Raw genomic sequence first — 17,189 nt, 5'->3', positions numbered from 1 at the left:
TCAATAACTTTAAACTATCCAGTAAGTGTGTTGTCAAGACCTTAGGTAAAATGTGCAGCTCCAATTTTGTCAACCTATGAGCAGACTAGGAAGATTTACTTAAAGAAAACAAGTCACCCTACAGATATCACTTATTCCCTACAGATATAACCACTACATAAACTACTATTGCTGTTTGTATGACGTAATACAATTTACAATCAGTTTTAAAGCTGTTATTTACAAGAAGCACCTGAAGGCATCATCTCTGGAGATGACGTCAGCGCTTATTTGACAGCGTCCCCGGCACCGACGTCTCTTCACTTCTCCTCCAAAAGCCTCAAAGTTTAATATCATTTCCATTTGAATAGATGGATTACACAGAGAGGGTCTCACACTACAGTTAGTCTGCTCATAGACTTTATTATAAAGAGCAGCTGTTGACACAATAGACTGAATGAATGAACATACAGTGTGAAATCTTCAGATAGAAACAGCTCTGTATTTTAGTTTCATCCAGAGACAAAGAGTCCCTCACAGGCGCTGTTTTAACTGCTCTGCTTAACTTGTAAAAATGTATTATTAGTAACCATGTTCTTAGATAAAGCACCAAACACACACTAACCACAGGAAAAAACAGAATTTAATTAACTTACAAAAAACATAACAAAAGAACCAATCTTTCACTTGCGTCTATTTTAGTAGCAGCAAATATCAAAATCAATCAGCAGTAAACCTTCAACTTAAATCTCACTTTCAGCTGTATATCAGACAGCCTTTTTAAACATGTAGGCTACCAGGGGTTTTTTGTTCACGTTTAAACTCCATTAGGTGGAAATAAACATTTTTACGATGATGAGCCCTTTTCAACAGGTCGAATTTTCAAGCTGTAATATTTTGTACTTTTGAGCGGATGACCTCAGCTATATATTGCCCGTTGCTAAATAGCTAATGTTAGCATGCAAATAGAGCTGTTTAGGTAGCAGTACATTGATCAGTATCTGCCTATGGTACTTCAAATATATTGAATATTGTTGAACTAAAACTATGCCATAAGCAGTCATTTTCAACCTCGGGCCTGATACATGTCCTTTAGGTTAAAGGGAAGATTGATGTGAAGAATGGAAAAGTGCAGCTTTTCTTTAACCCAGCTCTCCCTGAACTATAGTGGAAAAAAAAATAAAGATGAACTGACGTCTATACAGTATGACATAAACAATCATCAGTTCATTTGCTGAAAAATACAGCTCTAATAACATCAGTACAGACCAATGCTCCTCTCTTTAACAGTCCAAATGAGGGTTTAATAATTGACGTAGAAAAAGCTGAACTCCAGCAGCTTATCATCTGTACATGTGTGGCCACAGTCTGTGTTGAAGATCACTGGGGGAAAAAGGGAAGCTTATAGGCACAGTCGAAGAGGAAGGCTTTGACCTTTAAAAAAATGGCTTTATTTCCCTTCCCAGCCTTCCTCCTTCTCTCGGTGGTTTCACAGCTCTGCAGGTCATTTAAGGTGCTTCCAGTCCAGCTCGCTCTCACAGCGCGTCACTCCGCTGAAGAACGTCTTGATAAGAGCTTTGGCTTCTGCTTCAACTGTGGACAGAGAAACGCGTGTCAGAGAAGTCCATCGCACTCGTTCAATGTGTGGTTTTTAAGAAGCAGGCGCTCACCTTGACCTTTACCCAGACTCCTCCGCTCTGTCAGAAGGTGAGACAAGTAGCGAGCGAAGGACTTAAAGAGCTCCTACAAAAACATAAAAACAAAAGCTGAAAAAACACAACTATGTCTCTCATGTGTGAATCAGGAGATTATCTGCTGCTCTTACCTTGGTGGCAAACTTCCCTTTAGTATAAGAGGGGTTCAGATATCTGACCACGATATCAGCTGTTTCCTTCAGCGTGACGGCTGGAGGACACTTGTTTACCGGCTGCAGCTCCCTCTCCTGCACATCGGGGTTGAACGTTACTCTTTTGCTCCGGCCGTCTGCGGGCCGCCTGCGCTTCGCAGGAGGAGAGTGCTCGTTGTTTGCTTTCGCATTGCCTGCTACCTGAAGTACGAAAACAAGACATTACGGACAGTGACGTAGCAGGAGACGAATGGTGGGATTACACGTGTAATAATGACGCAGCGTCAGGGCTGAAGAGGGATCAATTTGAAGTTTGATCCAAAGGTAACTGGACTTTCCTGAAGATGTCGTAGAAGCTTCACCGACGAAGTCTTTCAACATCTTCAACCAAGTCCAGATGCCTTTGGATCAACCTTCGAAACTCATCTCGGGATGTGACTGGTAAGGATAAAAAAAGGGGAAATTCTCCCCCCACCCCTAAAAATCTTTGATTTTTTTAATCTTTAGGGACACCAATAATCCACTGAAGGGAAGAGATATTACCTCCGTTATCAGAGGGGATTTAGCGGCTTCTTCTGGTTTGTTTTGTCTGTGAAAGAGTAAATCATGTTAGAATTAGGAGAAAATGAATTTTCCATGAACTTAAAGCAGTGTGTTGAGGTTGTCTCACCCTGCAGGTGACTCCTCGGATGTCTCCTGAACCTGCTCCTGCTCCGGGTTCTGTTCCTGCTCTGGTCTCTGCTCCTGATCTGGTTTCTGCTCCTGGATCTCAGTCTCCTCAGTGTCGTCATCATCATCATCATCATCATCATCATCATCATCATCATCATCATCATCATCATCATCATCATCCCGTATGACGATTATTTCCTTCTCAGTTTCCTCTTGTATCACCTCATAAACATCGTCTTCCTCAGGACTGATCTCTTCCTCCTGGCGTGCGTGTTCTTCAGCAACCTCAGCTTCAGCATCAGCTGACGGAACGTCAAGTCCGTTAACAGGCTCCGCCTCCTCCTGCCTTTCTTCCCTCGTTTCCATCTTTGTGAAGAACTGGAAAAGGCTGAGGGAACTCTTCGCTGCTTCTGCTAGTTTTTGCTGCTTCTTGCTCATGGCTCTTCCGCCTTTTGTCGGGCTGTTCAGGGAGGCGGCGACGGCTTTCGCTCGGGCTCTGATGGACGACGTCTCAGCTAAAGATGTGTCCATATTTGTCTCAGCTCTGCCGTTCTCCGTGCCCTTGTTGGATTCACGGTCTAGCATGGAGGGCTCCAGCAGATCCTTGGCACATAGGAAGGGGTTGGAGGCGCCTCTCTGGCCTGCGCCTACTCTTTTACGCTTCATCTGAAGGTATAAATTAAGAATACATGTTAACAGCCACTAGAATCTCCATAAACTGCTTTTAAACCCGGTGAATAGTGTGGTAGTCTTACTGAGTAGATCTCTGATGCAGATGTGAAGCCCTGCAGCTCTGCAGAGATGGAGGAAGAGGAGGTGCACATTTCCGTTTCTTTGTCCGATGCATCATCTCGTCTTTCTCCTGCAGCTGAAGCAGGAGCTGTTTTCTTCATCTCGGATACCTTTGAATGGACACAAGCTCATGAAAAAAATTCTCAAAGAATACAACCGTGTTTCTCACTTATTTACCCTTTTTAGGACGGCGGCTTTGTACAAGTTGGACGACTTGCAGCTCTTGAAAATGTCGTGCTCAATATCGACCGCCTGAGACTTGGTGTCACAGCTGAGAGATGGAGGAGAGAGATTAAAGATGATGCATGAGAGGACACCTCTGTTGAAATGAACCCATGTTTGAAAGGTGTCTGCAGAATTACTTGAAGGGGTCTTCTGCCCTCTGGTGGTCGTATAATGCCTCCTGCAACAGGGACAGGCAGTGCTCCCTGGCCTGAACAGAATAAATATACCGTGAATCAACTTTTACAAAGCAGTAAAAAAAACAAAGCAAACAATTAAAAGACAAATTCCACAAACTAAAGATTGAAAGGCTCAGATTGCAAAGTTTCACTTTTTTCTTACACAACAGCCTCAAGTCTCCTCACACAAGTCCCCTGATATCTGAGACATTGTCGCTCCGTACCTTCACAGTGAGTCTGGGGATCCTCTGGCTGCAGGCCTCTCTGAGTGGACAGTCAGCGTCTACACAGAGGGACACAAAGGTGTGAGCAGACCGTACAGAGAAGTCTCTCATCTGTTCATGACTGAGCCGTCGTTCTGTGGATTTTACCTGGGGGAATAAAGTCTGCTCTCCGAGCGTCTGCTGCCTGAAGAAAACACACAAACGAGGTCATTATCAGACATTCAGTAAAAAAAAAAAAAAAAATCTGATCTGATTTAGCGATACGGTCTGAACGTTACCTGATGGTCCCTCAATTTCTGCATCTTGAATTTGCAGCTTAAATTTCCCTCGGGATCAATAAAGTATCTATCTATCTATCTATCTATCTATCTATCTATCTATCTATCTATCTATCTATCTATCAGAATGTAAACCTTACTCAGCCAATCTGCCACTTATCTACAGTTTCTTTTTAAGACACTCGTGGTTCTATTGATGGTTCTAATGTTGGTTCTTCTGCTGTTTCTAAGGATGGCTCTATTGATGTTTCTAATGGGGGTTCTTATGATGGTTCTATTGATTGTTCTAAGTGTGAGTGCACCCTTAGATCTTAAACTGAAGTTCAGTATTCTGTTAAATCAGAACTCTGACTGTCTCATTGTTGCTTGTGTCACTCACTTTAATATTTTATTATCATGGCAGTGCGGCTGTTTGTGACGTTGTTTGAGACAAGCAGCACTTGGAACACTTTTACTTCAATGTTGAGTCAATTAAACCCAACATGAGGGAACAATCTACCACAGCCCTTCCTTTCAGGGGGCCTCAGCCTTCCAGCTGCCAACAGCTGGCAAACACACGGACAAAGCTGCAACACAAACACAGCTCGGGTTGTTGACGGTTATGATTCACCTTCCGCAGGTTCATCTGCTTCTGAAAGAGATTGGAGAACTCTTTTTTCCTCTTCGAGCCATCATCTTCACCGCCACCGCCACCGTCTTCATCTTCATCATCATACCTGCAAAGTGTGACGTCAGAGTCAGTCTACACTCTATTCTATTTACAGCAGAACATCCAAACACTGACACGTAAGCAGTCCTCGCCTTTCGAAGCCGTAGCCCTTCTTCCCTCCTTCGTACAGCGCCGGCTGGAATCCGAACGCTCCTTTTCGCTCTCTGCTCGCCGCTTCGGTCTTGGTGCTGAGTGTGGACGCGCGCTCCAGCTGAGCTCGCACGATTTTGGGGTTTCGGCAGAAGTCGCAGGCGCCGGCACAGTTTGGCGGCTTGTCCCCGAAGAACTTGGAGATAGTGGCATGGCGGCAGCTGGAGGTAAAAAAAAACAACAAAAAAAACCAGACAACACTAGTATAGTGATTTGTAACCTTACATGAACCTAATAAATGCACCCGTTGGGTTTCATTACTCGCATAGTGACGTTTTTGAGGCACGTGGCGAAAACATCTCTCGGCCATACACGGGACATCCAACGAATCATTGATCTAGCAGCTATTGTGTAACCGCCACACGCTATGATCAATGTTTGTGTTGTGAAATACGTCAGAGTAGGAAGGTGATTTTCTGCACTTCTAAAAATAGCCTTCGTCCCGCTTTATGTGTCAGATCAGCAGCCGTCTTTGTTCACAGAAACACACTCATATTGAACTTGTCTGGAACCCCGCCCACTAAATCCAACAACAAACACTGGCTCCACAGCTGTGAAAAAGAGAGAGGAGCAGTTTGTAGAGTGGAGGAGGAGGAGGAGGAGGAGGAGGAAGAGGGCAATCACTCCCACAGAGGAGTGTCAAAGAGAAAAAACTAAAGTAGAGCGCTCAGCAGAGAACTACTCTGAGAGGCAACAGACCTCAGAAGGAGGAAAGGACTTGAAGGGAGCAGGAAGGAGGACAGACGAGCAGCCAATGGGATCAACTTTCTTCCCGTCATCTCAAGTAGTAAGATCAGAACAAGCCGAGGAGTTTTCCCTCCTAATGCTAATCCCACTGCTAATCTCAGGAAGCATCTGTGGACTTCTCCTGTGGAGGGACACGCTGCAGCTTTAAACAACCAAAATAAAAGCACTCAAGAGAAAACATTCCACATTTGTACCCTGAAGGAGTTACCTGCCATCGCCTCCACCTCCTCCTCCTCCTCCTCATCATCATCACTGACAACTGGTCTGCTTGCTTCTGTTTTGTAAGAGCACCCGTCAGTCTGCGCTGGGCTCAGTGTGTGAAAACAACTTTCACAGGTAGGTGCTTTAAACTGTGTGTGTGTGTGTGTGTGTGTGTGTGTGTGTGTGTGTGTGTGTGTGTGTGTGTGTGTAGAAGAATGTGTTCAATAAAATAGACCTGTGAGGTGTAAATGCACACTGGGACGTTAAATTTGGCAGCTTTTTATTTATTTTTTTAATAAGAAAAGAGAGTCGGCTCACTCTGTTATAGGAGACGTAATCAAAGACTTCAAGCAGAAACATCTGAATTGTTTGATATTTTTTTCTCTACATATTAAAATGTAGCATTTGATAACAAAGAAGAAATAAACAGGGGCAGAAAAAGTTACCCGGTGTTCTGTTAAGAAGTGCTACCATGTGAAACAATGCTAACCGTAGCCTGAAACAATGGCGATGTTATCCGTATCTCCTATAAAATAATAGGCTATAGGTGTACATCGAAAGACAATCAAATGATGGACACTGCGCCTTAACACGCATTGGTACGGAGCGCTGAGGTGCAGAAGGACTCGTCTAGGGAAAAGTCAGATCCCTCCTGTTCAAAAAGGCCTCGCTGAGCAGAGCGGGAACTTCTGATTGCTGTTTGACATTGCTTTTGGGTGTTTTGTGTTTGAAAAGGAATTTCCCCATGGCGACAATAAAGTCACCATCGTTATCCCTTTTTTGTTCATCTTTTCAAACAATCCGCTGTGTTCTAAATGAAACATCTGTGCTGTGCTTTGGTCAGAATATAACATGAATCAAGCAGCAGAGGAGGTTTGTGACCCTGTAGAAACCAGCTCTCAGAACGCTCCATTTTGGTGTGTGTGTGTCTCTTTAAATGAGTAATGACCCCGCCTCCCTGAGTTTTCTTCCTCTGTAAAGACAATAAAAATGGCAGACCTGTGCAAAAGCAACATGTCGCCTTTAAAACAAAAACACAAGTTTTAAAACGTTCAGTTCAACAGCACCTAAAGCTTCTTCGGTCCTGTCATTACTTTACATATTGTAAAGTCTTGTTATGCTATTCATCCAACACAATGAACTCCAGCTTCCAAATCCAGCACACTGTCACACCCAGTGTCATATTTGACTTCAGAGCACAAAAACACATCATGCATCAACTTGACACTTGAACACCACCCATTAAAACCCAATCACAGCCCCATCAGAATCAACACGGTGAAACAGAGGGCTGTTTTCTTTCTTTAAAGGACAGTGTGACAGACAGCCTCACCCACTGCATCATCACTGAAATAAAAACCTCACATGCTGTTAGTCCTGTGCGTAAACATCCTGCTGCTTTCTCTTTAAACCAACAGAGAGTCACACAGCCCTTTATCATGTCCACAGACGAGCATTTAGTGCTTGTGTCAACACAGCTACCGGGAACTGGAGTCACATCCTGACAATGTGTCAGCCAATCAGCTGTCAAGTGCATTCATTGGTAAAAATTCTAGAGGCTGATCACTTTTGGATGGTTGTTTTTAGGACCTGTAAACACAAAGTGGGGAAACCTCTTTAACGCCACATTTTCTCGCAGCAGCTTTGACTGAATTGCTCGTGAAATGTTCTGAATTATAAATCCATCTTTAACCTGGGGATGTGCGCGGCGAGAGGTCAAACGGTGTCACCCTTACTTGTCAAGAATTATTAACGAATTATTAATATTTGCAGATGTTGGCCATACATGTTGGCCTGCATTTTCTAAACTCAAACTAGCTAGCATAGAGGGAACAAAGGTTGACAGGTGGTTTGTGTGTTGAAGCTGTTTGTCAGGTTGCTTGATGCCTGCCTCAGCTTTTTGGGTGGTGCTGAAGGTTAAATTCTGGGGCAGCCATTTTGATTTTTTTTTAATTAACAGGCAAAGATTTGAATGATTCTTCGTTGTCATGGAAACCAAAAGGACTTCTAGAACTCTGATGCATCAAAGGCAGTTAGAATGTTCAGATCATATAAAAGGGACAACAGATCACAGACTCTTCACAGTCCACGAATTCCTTCAGAGACTACGGTTCACAGATCTGATCTGAGATACTCTCGTAAGAAAACAAACTGAAACAACTCAAAATCCAACTCTAGCAATGGAACAATCTCAGAGCTGGGGAGACATCATGGAGAAGGAGAAAGGAGATGAGGAGGTTAGAGGTGAGGAGTTTCCATACTCCATGCACGGAGCCAACCGTAGGAATCACCACCAAAACCACAACAGGCAGCATCCGACCCAGCCAGAAGGTCAGACCTTCCGCCGAAGGAGGGAGGAAACCTACGGACAACAACGCTGGCGGAACCCCGATGCACCTGATCGTGCCCAGCCTCAGAGACGCCCACCCCAATGGCAGGTGGTGGCAGATCTCAGAAATGAGCTGGAGGGAGTGAAGTTTCTACTGAAGCAGGAGAAAGAGCTGAGCCAGGCAGCGCTCGCCAGATACTCCGTCAGCAAGACAAAGATCCAGGAGATGGAAGAAAGGTGGAGGCAGGAGCAGGAAGAGCGACTCCAACGCGATCAGGAGATCAGGATGCTCAAAGAAGAGCTGACGCACCTGAATCCATCCTACGCCATCACACAGGACATGTCGGGTTACACCCTGAAGACCAAAGAAGAGCTCATTGGTGTGATTTCTGCACTAAACAAGAAGTTGCAGAGCACAGCCTCTAATGACCAAGAACATCTAAGAGCTGAAAATGACACCCTTCTGGAAAAGATTAAGGTCATGCAAAAAGATACCCTCAGCAAGGACATCAAGACTGCCGAGCAGACAAGTGCCTTAAAGAAGAAGCTGGAGGAAGAAACACAAAGCAGGCAACACCTAGCCTCCAACCTGGACGAACTGCAGGAGGTCAATCTTGGGCTGCAGAAGGAGTTGAGAGACTCCAAAAAGAAAAGGCAGCACCATAAAATGATGAAAGACAACCTCCAGAGAGAAATGGAGGAAGTCAGGCATCAGCAATTGGAGTCGGCCAATAAGAACCTCACGCTGGTAGAGAGACTGACGGAGGAGAAAGAGTCCCTGGAGCAGCAGATGAAGGTCATCAAGGAGGAAGCGTTGAGCAGCAACAAGTGTTATGCAGAGCAGCTGGAGACCTTGCAAAGACAGCTCCAAGAAAAGACCAGCAGCAGCATCCAGCTCGTCTCCAAACTCGAGAAACAGGAGGAGATCAATGACGCTCTGCAGGAGGAGGTGGAGGACAAAGAGCTCCAAACGTTGAGGACTGAGTGCCCTCAGGAAGAGATGAAGGGCAGGTTGAGGAAGGTCTGGACCTCAGTAAGCCTCAAATTTAAGCGGCAGAGGAAACAGACAAAGTGATAGCCCCAGCCCCTTCGTCCTGCCCCTTCCCACCCCAACACTCCCTCCAACACACAGAGCAACACATCAAGTCCTGACAGAAAGGAATCCTATGGTACCTGTCTGTCAGGACTCTTCACGTTCCAACTGAGTCTTTGTGGGGGTTTTCTCCGGGTGCTCCGGTACATCCCAACAAACAATAATTTGGAAACAAATAAATCCTCTATAAATCAATATTTTTGTCTGTATAGCTGTATTTCTGGAGAGCAATGTTGAGTGATTGACTTACTGTTTGCATACATGATAATCATATTTCTTAGATACATTTTTAATATGAAGTTTTTAAAAACTGAATTGACCTGTTTTGATTTCTGAATTAGTGGTAATGGGGCAGAAACATTGACAGATTGCCAGGTTAATAGGTGGAGCAATGCCAAAAATCAACTAGAAGAATGACTCTTTAAATCGCAGAACTAATTTTAATTTGAATAAAAAAAATTAAAAAAATGTTTTAAAAAGTAGAAGTAACAGCCGAATTATTCAAATATTTCGGGACCACGGGAGAAAGGCTGGCTGAACTATGGAGTGAATATATCTTTATGGGAAAGGCAAGAGGTGCTGGTCATGATACATCAGCTCTCCAATTGGCTGAGCAAACGCTGTACAATTGTCTCATATAATCTGTCATATACAATGTGTCAGAAATGTCTTAAAATACTGTTGTTCTTTTCTCTGCTACATCAAGTTTACATTTCTACACCCCGAAGAAGTTTAGTTGGATTTATTGGTAAAAATGATCTAATATTGGGCGCATAGGACTTCTATTTTTGTCGCTGATGTTTTGGTATCAATATTGTTTAAAATGTACTAGTACCATATCCAAGTTTGACTTTCTGGTACTATGACAGCCTTGTAAATAAAGTTCTTGTCATTATCATTATGGACATCTCTCTGCCTGTTTAGGATGGATGCCAGAGAGGAGACGATGACCATCCTGAAAGGGATCTGGTTGAAGCTCAATGCTCTGCCGAACGCCAGCCCCATCGAGCTGGGAGCTTTCTTCATCCTCTTAAGTTTTATCAGTGAGTCTCTTCCTTCTATTAGCACTTATTTCTGTACGTGTGTGTGTGTGTGTGTGTGTGTGTGAGAGTGAGAGAGTGAGAGTGAGTGAGCTGGTCATCAAGCTGTTTTTTGTGTGTTTTTGTCCCCAGTGGTTGTTCTGCTCATGGTGGCGCTGAGCTGTGTGACCTGCTGCTGTCTGAAGACTAACAAGAAAGGATCCAACATTTGAGCAGAGCAATTCCCCTGCAGCTCTATCGAGCAATCCTGTACTCCACCTGAGCGGACCCAGAATTATGTTTGATTAACTAGGACATGTGAGATATTTCAGTGTGAAAATCCAGAGTCATTCAGGGCGTGCTCAGTGGCATCGGTGGGGCCAAGCCCTTGAACAACGAACAGAGATGGATGTCCTGACTTGCTGCCAAACATACCAAAATAAATCATTCAGGGTTTTCAGGATGATCTACATTCCTTATAAGAATCTTCTGAAGGTGATCTACAGGGTGACAACATAGCCTTAAGTCCTGAGAAATACAAATGACCAACCCAAAGTGTGACCTATAAACATGTAAAAAAAAACTTGCTAGTTGCACATTGAGTATAGAGAGGGAACAATGTGTCTTTGAAATGCACAGAAATGTGCACAAACTTGACTTCAAGACTTCAAGAGAGCTCGATGCTGCCCTCTGCTGGACAAACACGGCAGCTTGACATCCTTTTTAAAGCAAAGCATGCTTGTTATGTGGAAAGGGGTGACGGCATAAGTAATAATCTGGAACTTTAACTTGCTCTTTCAGGTTTATATGCAATAAAAAACAAAAAAAAACTTTAAAGCATGTGTGCACGGAGTGTTTTACTCACGCTTCCTGCATGCAGAACGACACCATGGCTTCAAAGTCTGTAATGGCGGCTTTGTCACTCTCCTTTTCCGTGCCTCGTTTCGCCTGCGGACAAGTTTGCAGAATGTTGACACACGACTTTAATCCTCATCAGGATCCCTCCTAGTTTTTTTTTTCTCCTCACCTGCTTGCGCCCGACTTCCTTGCGAATGAGGAAGTTGAGCTGCTCCTTATCTTTCGGCGAGTAGTAAATGCGACAGGAGGAGGGCAGCCCGTCTCGTCCAGCTCGCCCGGACTCTTGGTAATAACTTGCCAGAGACTTTGCCAGGTTCCAATGAGCGACGAACCTGCAGCAGAACACCGACTCATACAGACTGCAGACCTTTTTATTTTTCTGTAGCTGTTGAGGCAGATAAAGAGAAGCGTCCTCTCTGACCTGACATTGGCCTTGTCGACCCCCATACCAAAGCTGATGGTGGCTACAATAACCGTCACTTTCCCCTGCATCCACTCGTTCTGAGACTCTGTGCGATCTGCCGTCTTCAGACCTTCAACAAAGACACAATAACAAGCATCTGAGCAAGGAACTTGGTAGGTTGTTTTTTTTGTTTTTGTTAAATCTAATCAGTAACATGACATTGAAGAACTGTTCTCACATCAACAACTCGTCTCACCTGCATGATAAGGCTTGGACAACACTCCGAGCTTGGTCAGCTGGTACGCCACGGTTTCACAGTTTTCTCTGGTCCGACAGTACACGATCCCACAACCCTGCTCAAGACACAGAAGGATCAAGATGTCAGGCTCTAAATGAGGAGTACTGCCTCGAGAAACTATGAGTGGGTTTATATCTGACCTCTGCCTGTTGCTGCATGTCACCTACCCCCCCCTCCCCCCACACACACACAAATACACACACACACGCACACACACGCACAAACTCTCTACTCCCACCTTTTCCTGTCTCCTGTCCAGTAAAGGAAAAACTGCCTTAAAGATGAAATCTTAAAATCATGTTGTTGAAGAGAGAGAAGGCCATAACTGTATCAGCATAAAGGTTGGATTACAAACAAATCTGAAGGCCAGAAAATAGTCTTTGAACACACGATGCTTCAGACTCAGACTCCACCCACCTGTCCATTAGTGCTGTCATCCAGTGCCTTCTTAATAAAGGCATGAAGGTGAGCGTAGGGGTTCGGCAGCAGCTCCCTGAAGATCACATCATAGTACAAGTTACTCCGGAAGACAGGTGTGACAAAAGACAGTGGCGATCGCAGCCTCAGAGACTTAATAATGTCCTCTAGGACGTTCCGCGGCGCCGTGGCCGTCAGGGCCAAACAGGGAACCCCCGGCAAGCGGGCACGCAGCTCGCCCAGTTTGAGGTAGTCAGGCCTGAAGTCGTGTCCCCACTGGGAGACGCAGTGAGCCTCGTCCACCGCCAGGTAAGACAGGAGGCCGCGGGAACACAGGTCTGTAAGGCAGGGCTGGAAGGAGGGAGACGCCACCATTTCTGGAGTGATGTAGAGCAGCTTGAGTTTGGGGCTGCTGCTCCCTAAGTCAGCCAGGATGAGGCGTCGCTCGCCCACAGGAAGCTTAGAGTTGATGGAGCAGGCGGGGATGTCCAGACTCTTCAGGCGGTCTACTTGGTCCTGTGGAGAAACAAAGCTTGTCAAACTTTTCGAAGAATGTTAATAGTTTTTAAAAACAGATACGACTCTTTGGTCATTTTTTTTTTCAACTAAAGGTTTGTTTCATTGGATCATGAATAGATTAGCATAAAGGTTAGTGCAACCTGTGGCTCCTTTCCTCCCCATCAATCCTCTCTCTCTCTCTCTCTCTCTCTCTCCCTCCCTGACTTCTGACTCTGTCCACTGTCCTTTGGACTCCTTTATTTCTGAATTCAAGTTCTTACTACTCAAATTAGGCCTTCGGTGTTTACCTTTAATCATCAGGACAACAATGTTGACACTGAGTATCTGTAATTGAAATGTGTACCTTTCCACACCCACACCGTTTCGGAACATACATTAACCAACTTAAAGTTTTAATGATATAGGCAGATTAACATTAAGTCATAATGAGAGATCCCTTTAGCGGTCACTGTGAGCTTTAAAGGGGACCTATAATTATAAAAATCCACTTTTACAGTGTTTCTGAACATTTATTTGGGTAACCTGAGTATCTATCGACCCACAAAATGTGAAATAAATCCATCCAGTCATTTGTTTGAGGTCTGCAGAAGTCTTACCACACAGAGAAAAATGCTCCATTTCAAATCTTCTTAGTTTGTGACATGACAAGTTTGATTCTGGTAAGAAAATACCCTTCCCTCCGCTGGTATCACCACCCATGGACTCCACCTCCAGCCTGGAGCAACACTTTTGCACAGGTCTGCCATTTTTATTCTTTCTACAGAGAAGTGATGTCTACCGATAAAACTCAAGGGGCGGGATCATTGCATTTAAAGAGACACACACACCAAAACAGAGCGTTATGAGAGAGCTGGTTTCTACAGGGTCACAAACCTCCTCTGCTGCTTGATTCATGTTATTTTGGACCAAAGCACAGCACAGATGTTTGATTTAGAGCACAGGCGGAGTGTTTGAGGTGAAAAAGGACTATCATATGTCCCCTTTAAGATTCTATATAGAGTAGACCATTGAGGATTATTGTGCAGCTTTGGATCATTACAGTCTAACATAACTTGTTACAGATGAGTTTGTAAAAAAAAAACAATATCAATGTAGCAAAAGTTGTAAAAGGTGGTGTGTTTGGAGGGTTTTCATTGGAGCAGTGCAGTGACAGACTGACCTGAATGAGGGCGATCAGAGGAGATATAACCAGAGTAATCCCCTCAGCCAGCACAGCAGGCAGCTGGTAGCACACTGACTTTCCTGCTCCAGTGGGCATGCACACGAACACATCCTTGTCACCTGCAGGACAACAATACAGCTCACCATTAAAAGTATAATGTAGAGTCATATTTTTTTGCCTGGAGGAGTTAAACTAAGCCTCTTGTTTAGTTGCCAAAGACAGAGTCTGTTCCTCCTGTTTGCTAATTAGCCTAGCTTTAAACAAAGTGTGCGCTGTCTTACCTCTGATAACCGCCTTGACCACATCTTCCTGCGTCTTACAGCGGAATTTATCAAACCCAAAGTGTGTTTTTAAAGCTTGTGTTAAACTTGTTGTCATTGTCCGTCTCTTCGTAAATCATGTAAACCCCCTCCTGTCTCTCCCTTTCTCTCTCCTCGCTCGGTCGTCGCACGTCGATGTCGTCATCACGTAGTTGACCAAACTTTAGACATGTAAATAATGGTTTCACTTTCTCTCTTCTGGAGAAAATTATAATAAACATACTTTAAAAGAGTTAAAAGACACCCTCCAGGTCCGTTATCTCCTCACTCACTGTCATACACTTAAAATTTTCCCCCACAATAATTAATGAAATAATTATAATTAAAATATATTTTTGTTTAAACGTTAGGTTAACCCAGTGACCCATCAGACAGTTTTGACCCTTTGACAGCTGTACGTCAATGTTGGAACCAGCCAGCAGTGTCTAATGGAGAATGGTAAAGTAACACTCACAGGGGTGTATATATATATTTATTTATTTATTCAGTATAAACATGTAAAGACAGAAAAAATACACTATGTGTAGCTTTCAGGAACTGCTTTTATTCATAAACATGAAATGGTTATATAATCACATCACTGGATATCAATAATGATTTTAACTAACTTTAACGTTCCCTTTGGAAAGACACGTTAACTGTATTGATTTCTCCTACAGATAAATGTTTAGACCCCATAGAAAGATGTGGATCCTCAGCTGAGATCCACAGAATGTCCCTGAGAGGGGTAGCAAGATAAACAAAGTAAGAAATATAATATGGAAATAAACTTGTTAGATCTTGAACAGCTTTGAACAGAGTACAATTATCATTTAATTGTTACATTAAATTGAGAGTGTTTAATTTGTGAGAAAAAAGGCAAACTCATCTCTGAAGATTACTGTGTTGTACATTTTTTTTTTTTTTCTGTGTTTTCATTCACCTCATCAGGGGGGATTTCCATTTTGGTTTGTTTTTGTTTTTTCATCTCCAACTCCAACTTCATTTCACTCTGCATCTTTGGATGAAAAGGTGTTTCCAGGATCGCTTCGTTTTTCCCTGATGAGTGCAGACCTTCGCACAGGGAGTCAAAGATCTTCTTCCAGGCGTCGATCTCTGAGCGCCAAAGTGCCGCTCTGGCTCTGATGAACTGTGAGGTCTCGGTCTCGCTGCCTTTGGACAGACTGATGCCGTCTTTACAGATGAAGAAGACATCCATGCCGAGAAAAAAAGCATTAAGACCGGCTCTGGCAGACTTGGAGAGGGCAAGAGGCCCTTTGAGTGCTGCCTGTCCAATATCTGGGAGGTCTGCAGCCACCTTGGGTACGTTACGTAAAGCTTTACCTTCCCCAGCTGCCACCTTAGCAGCACCTGCCACCAGCTCCTCGTTTTTTAACAATTTAATAGCAGCGGTGACTTCCTCCAGACCTTTCTGGAGACTCTGCAAATCCTCCTTGAACCTCTGGAAGACCTCTGCGGCTTTCTTTTGTTGTGTACTGTTTACTCCAATCTCTGTCGCCGTAGTGACCACACCATTGACCCCGCTGGTGACACTAAGACCTATCCCAGTCGCAGTAAGACCCAGAGACACTCCAGCTGTTACAGGAATCAATGCTATACCAATGATGGAAAGCACACCTCCAATCGCCCCCACTGAGCTGCCCACCACACTGGAGATCTTTGAGCCCTTATTCATGGAGTCGAGCTGAACAGCAACCTCCTCCATTTCATTTAGAGACTGCAGCATGCGAGGAAGACGATCGTTGAACTCCTTGAGGAAGCTGGAGCAGTCAGGAAACAAGAACACCAAACGGAAGTGCTGGTTCATCCTGATGAAGAAGAAGAGGAAATGAATAATACATTCACAGTGAATATTACTATACATTTAACCATTGTGAGGCAGCACGTTGAGATTTGTTATCTGAAAGCACTTTGGCGTGTAAAAGACGAGATCAGTAAGGATGTGAGATGTTCCTGCAAACACATTTCCCCTCGTGGGACCATAAAACATCTGAATCTGAAAACCCCTTACAGCCTTGATGCTGATATGAAAATGTGTGAAGCTCATGGTAGTTTTTATGAGCACAGGTTTGTCTCTCTATTAGCTGTATATTTAGTCAAATCTTTCAATTCAATCGTTTGAATATGTAACACTGGCTACAATTATATATGAAGGTGGGACAAAATATCAATACTACCTGATGCATATGATACAATTATCAAACTTCATGACTCATCACATTGTCAGTTATGGTATAAATAAGGGTAACATGGACATGGATCATCATACATGTGGAACGATGGTGCTCACCTGATGTCATCCAGCTGATTGATGTGATAGAGCATCCTCTCTATGTCGTCCTCTAATAAATCCAAATCCAGGTTGACTGCAGATGTCATGGTGAAGTCACTGAAAGTGCTTTAAAAGACACAGTCATATTAAATCACTGAAACCGACTTCGATGCAGATAAAATAAGATGTTCTTTTAAGGAATGACAGTTTACCTCTTCTCTAACATCCCACAGATCCTCTGGGTGGTCTGGATGTATTTGTCCAGCTGATACGCCAGCACTTCCACATTCTGCAGTTTGGGCTGGAAGAAGAGCGTTGCATCTCTTTTAAACTCAAGGAGCAGAGGGCAGACCAACCGTGCAGCAGTGATGACAACCTGAACATGATCGAGGCCGACCCCCTCTGGCAGGTGTAACACCACCTGCCTCCCCTCCATGAACACATGAAGTGAGGTGACTGCCAGCTTCTCTACTGCATCCAGGAAACAGTGGAGCTTCTCC

General features: G+C 44.0%; 2 protein-coding genes across 5 annotated transcripts; one reads left to right on the top strand and one right to left on the bottom strand.

The window, feature by feature from the left end:
- Positions 1–604: 604 nt before the first annotated feature.
- recql5 (RecQ helicase-like 5) lies at positions 605–14,571 on the bottom strand. Of its 2 annotated transcripts, XM_079366009.1 has the most exons (20): positions 14,379–14,571; positions 14,095–14,216; positions 12,417–12,932; positions 11,958–12,054; positions 11,720–11,831; positions 11,468–11,630; positions 11,306–11,388; positions 4,994–5,212; positions 4,803–4,908; positions 4,062–4,098; positions 3,915–3,973; positions 3,652–3,722; positions 3,467–3,560; positions 3,253–3,399; positions 2,651–3,163; positions 2,496–2,611; positions 2,369–2,414; positions 1,805–2,026; positions 1,650–1,722; positions 605–1,572 (listed from the first exon to the last, which is right to left on the bottom strand). In XM_079366009.1, exons 1-20 carry the CDS (start codon positions 14,473–14,475, stop codon positions 1,484–1,486), a joined length of 2,982 nt encoding a protein of 993 aa, XP_079222135.1. In that variant the 5' UTR covers positions 14,476–14,571; the 3' UTR covers positions 605–1,483. The 2 variants fall into 2 exon arrangements, with proteins under 2 accessions (XP_079222135.1, XP_079222134.1); XM_079366008.1 differs by having other exon boundaries at positions 2,496–3,163.
- On the top strand, positions 5,233–11,285 carry LOC306838061 (uncharacterized protein). Of its 3 annotated transcripts, XM_079366011.1 has the most exons (3): positions 7,827–9,497; positions 10,346–10,464; positions 10,594–11,285. In XM_079366011.1, exon 1 carries the CDS (start codon positions 8,180–8,182, stop codon positions 9,401–9,403), a length of 1,224 nt encoding a protein of 407 aa, XP_079222137.1. In that variant the 5' UTR covers positions 7,827–8,179; the 3' UTR covers positions 9,404–9,497; positions 10,346–10,464; positions 10,594–11,285. The 3 variants fall into 3 exon arrangements, 2 of the variants coding, with proteins under 2 accessions (XP_079222137.1, XP_079222136.1); XR_013781027.1 differs by lacking the exon at positions 7,827–9,497 and adding an exon at positions 5,233–6,134 and having other exon boundaries at positions 10,346–11,285; XM_079366010.1 differs by having other exon boundaries at positions 10,346–11,285.
- Positions 14,572–17,189: the final 2,618 nt, after the last annotated feature.

The sequence above is a fragment of the Symphodus melops genome (genome assembly GCF_947650265.1).
Source record: "Symphodus melops genome assembly, chromosome: 17".
Taxonomy (NCBI): Eukaryota; Metazoa; Chordata; class Actinopteri; order Labriformes; family Labridae; genus Symphodus; species Symphodus melops.
This window is presented reverse-complemented; position numbering and strand designations above follow the sequence as displayed.

Excerpts from the sequence above, each read along its gene's own strand:
- LOC306838061 (XM_079366011.1), top strand. The coding sequence starts at position 8,180 with ATGGAACAATCTCAGAGCTGGGGAGACATCATGGAGAAGGAGAAAGGA.
- recql5 (XM_079366008.1), bottom strand. The coding sequence starts at position 14,475 with ATGACAACAAGTTTAACACAAGCTTTAAAAACACACTTTGGGTTTGAT. Across the intron at positions 4,099-4,802 it reads AGCAGATGAACCTGCGGAAG|GCAGCAGACGCTCGGAGAGC; the intron begins GTGAATCATAAC and ends TGTTTTCTTCAG. Across the intron at positions 3,561-3,651 it reads AGGGCAGAAGACCCCTTCAA|CTGTGACACCAAGTCTCAGG; the intron begins GTAATTCTGCAG and ends TCCATCTCTCAG.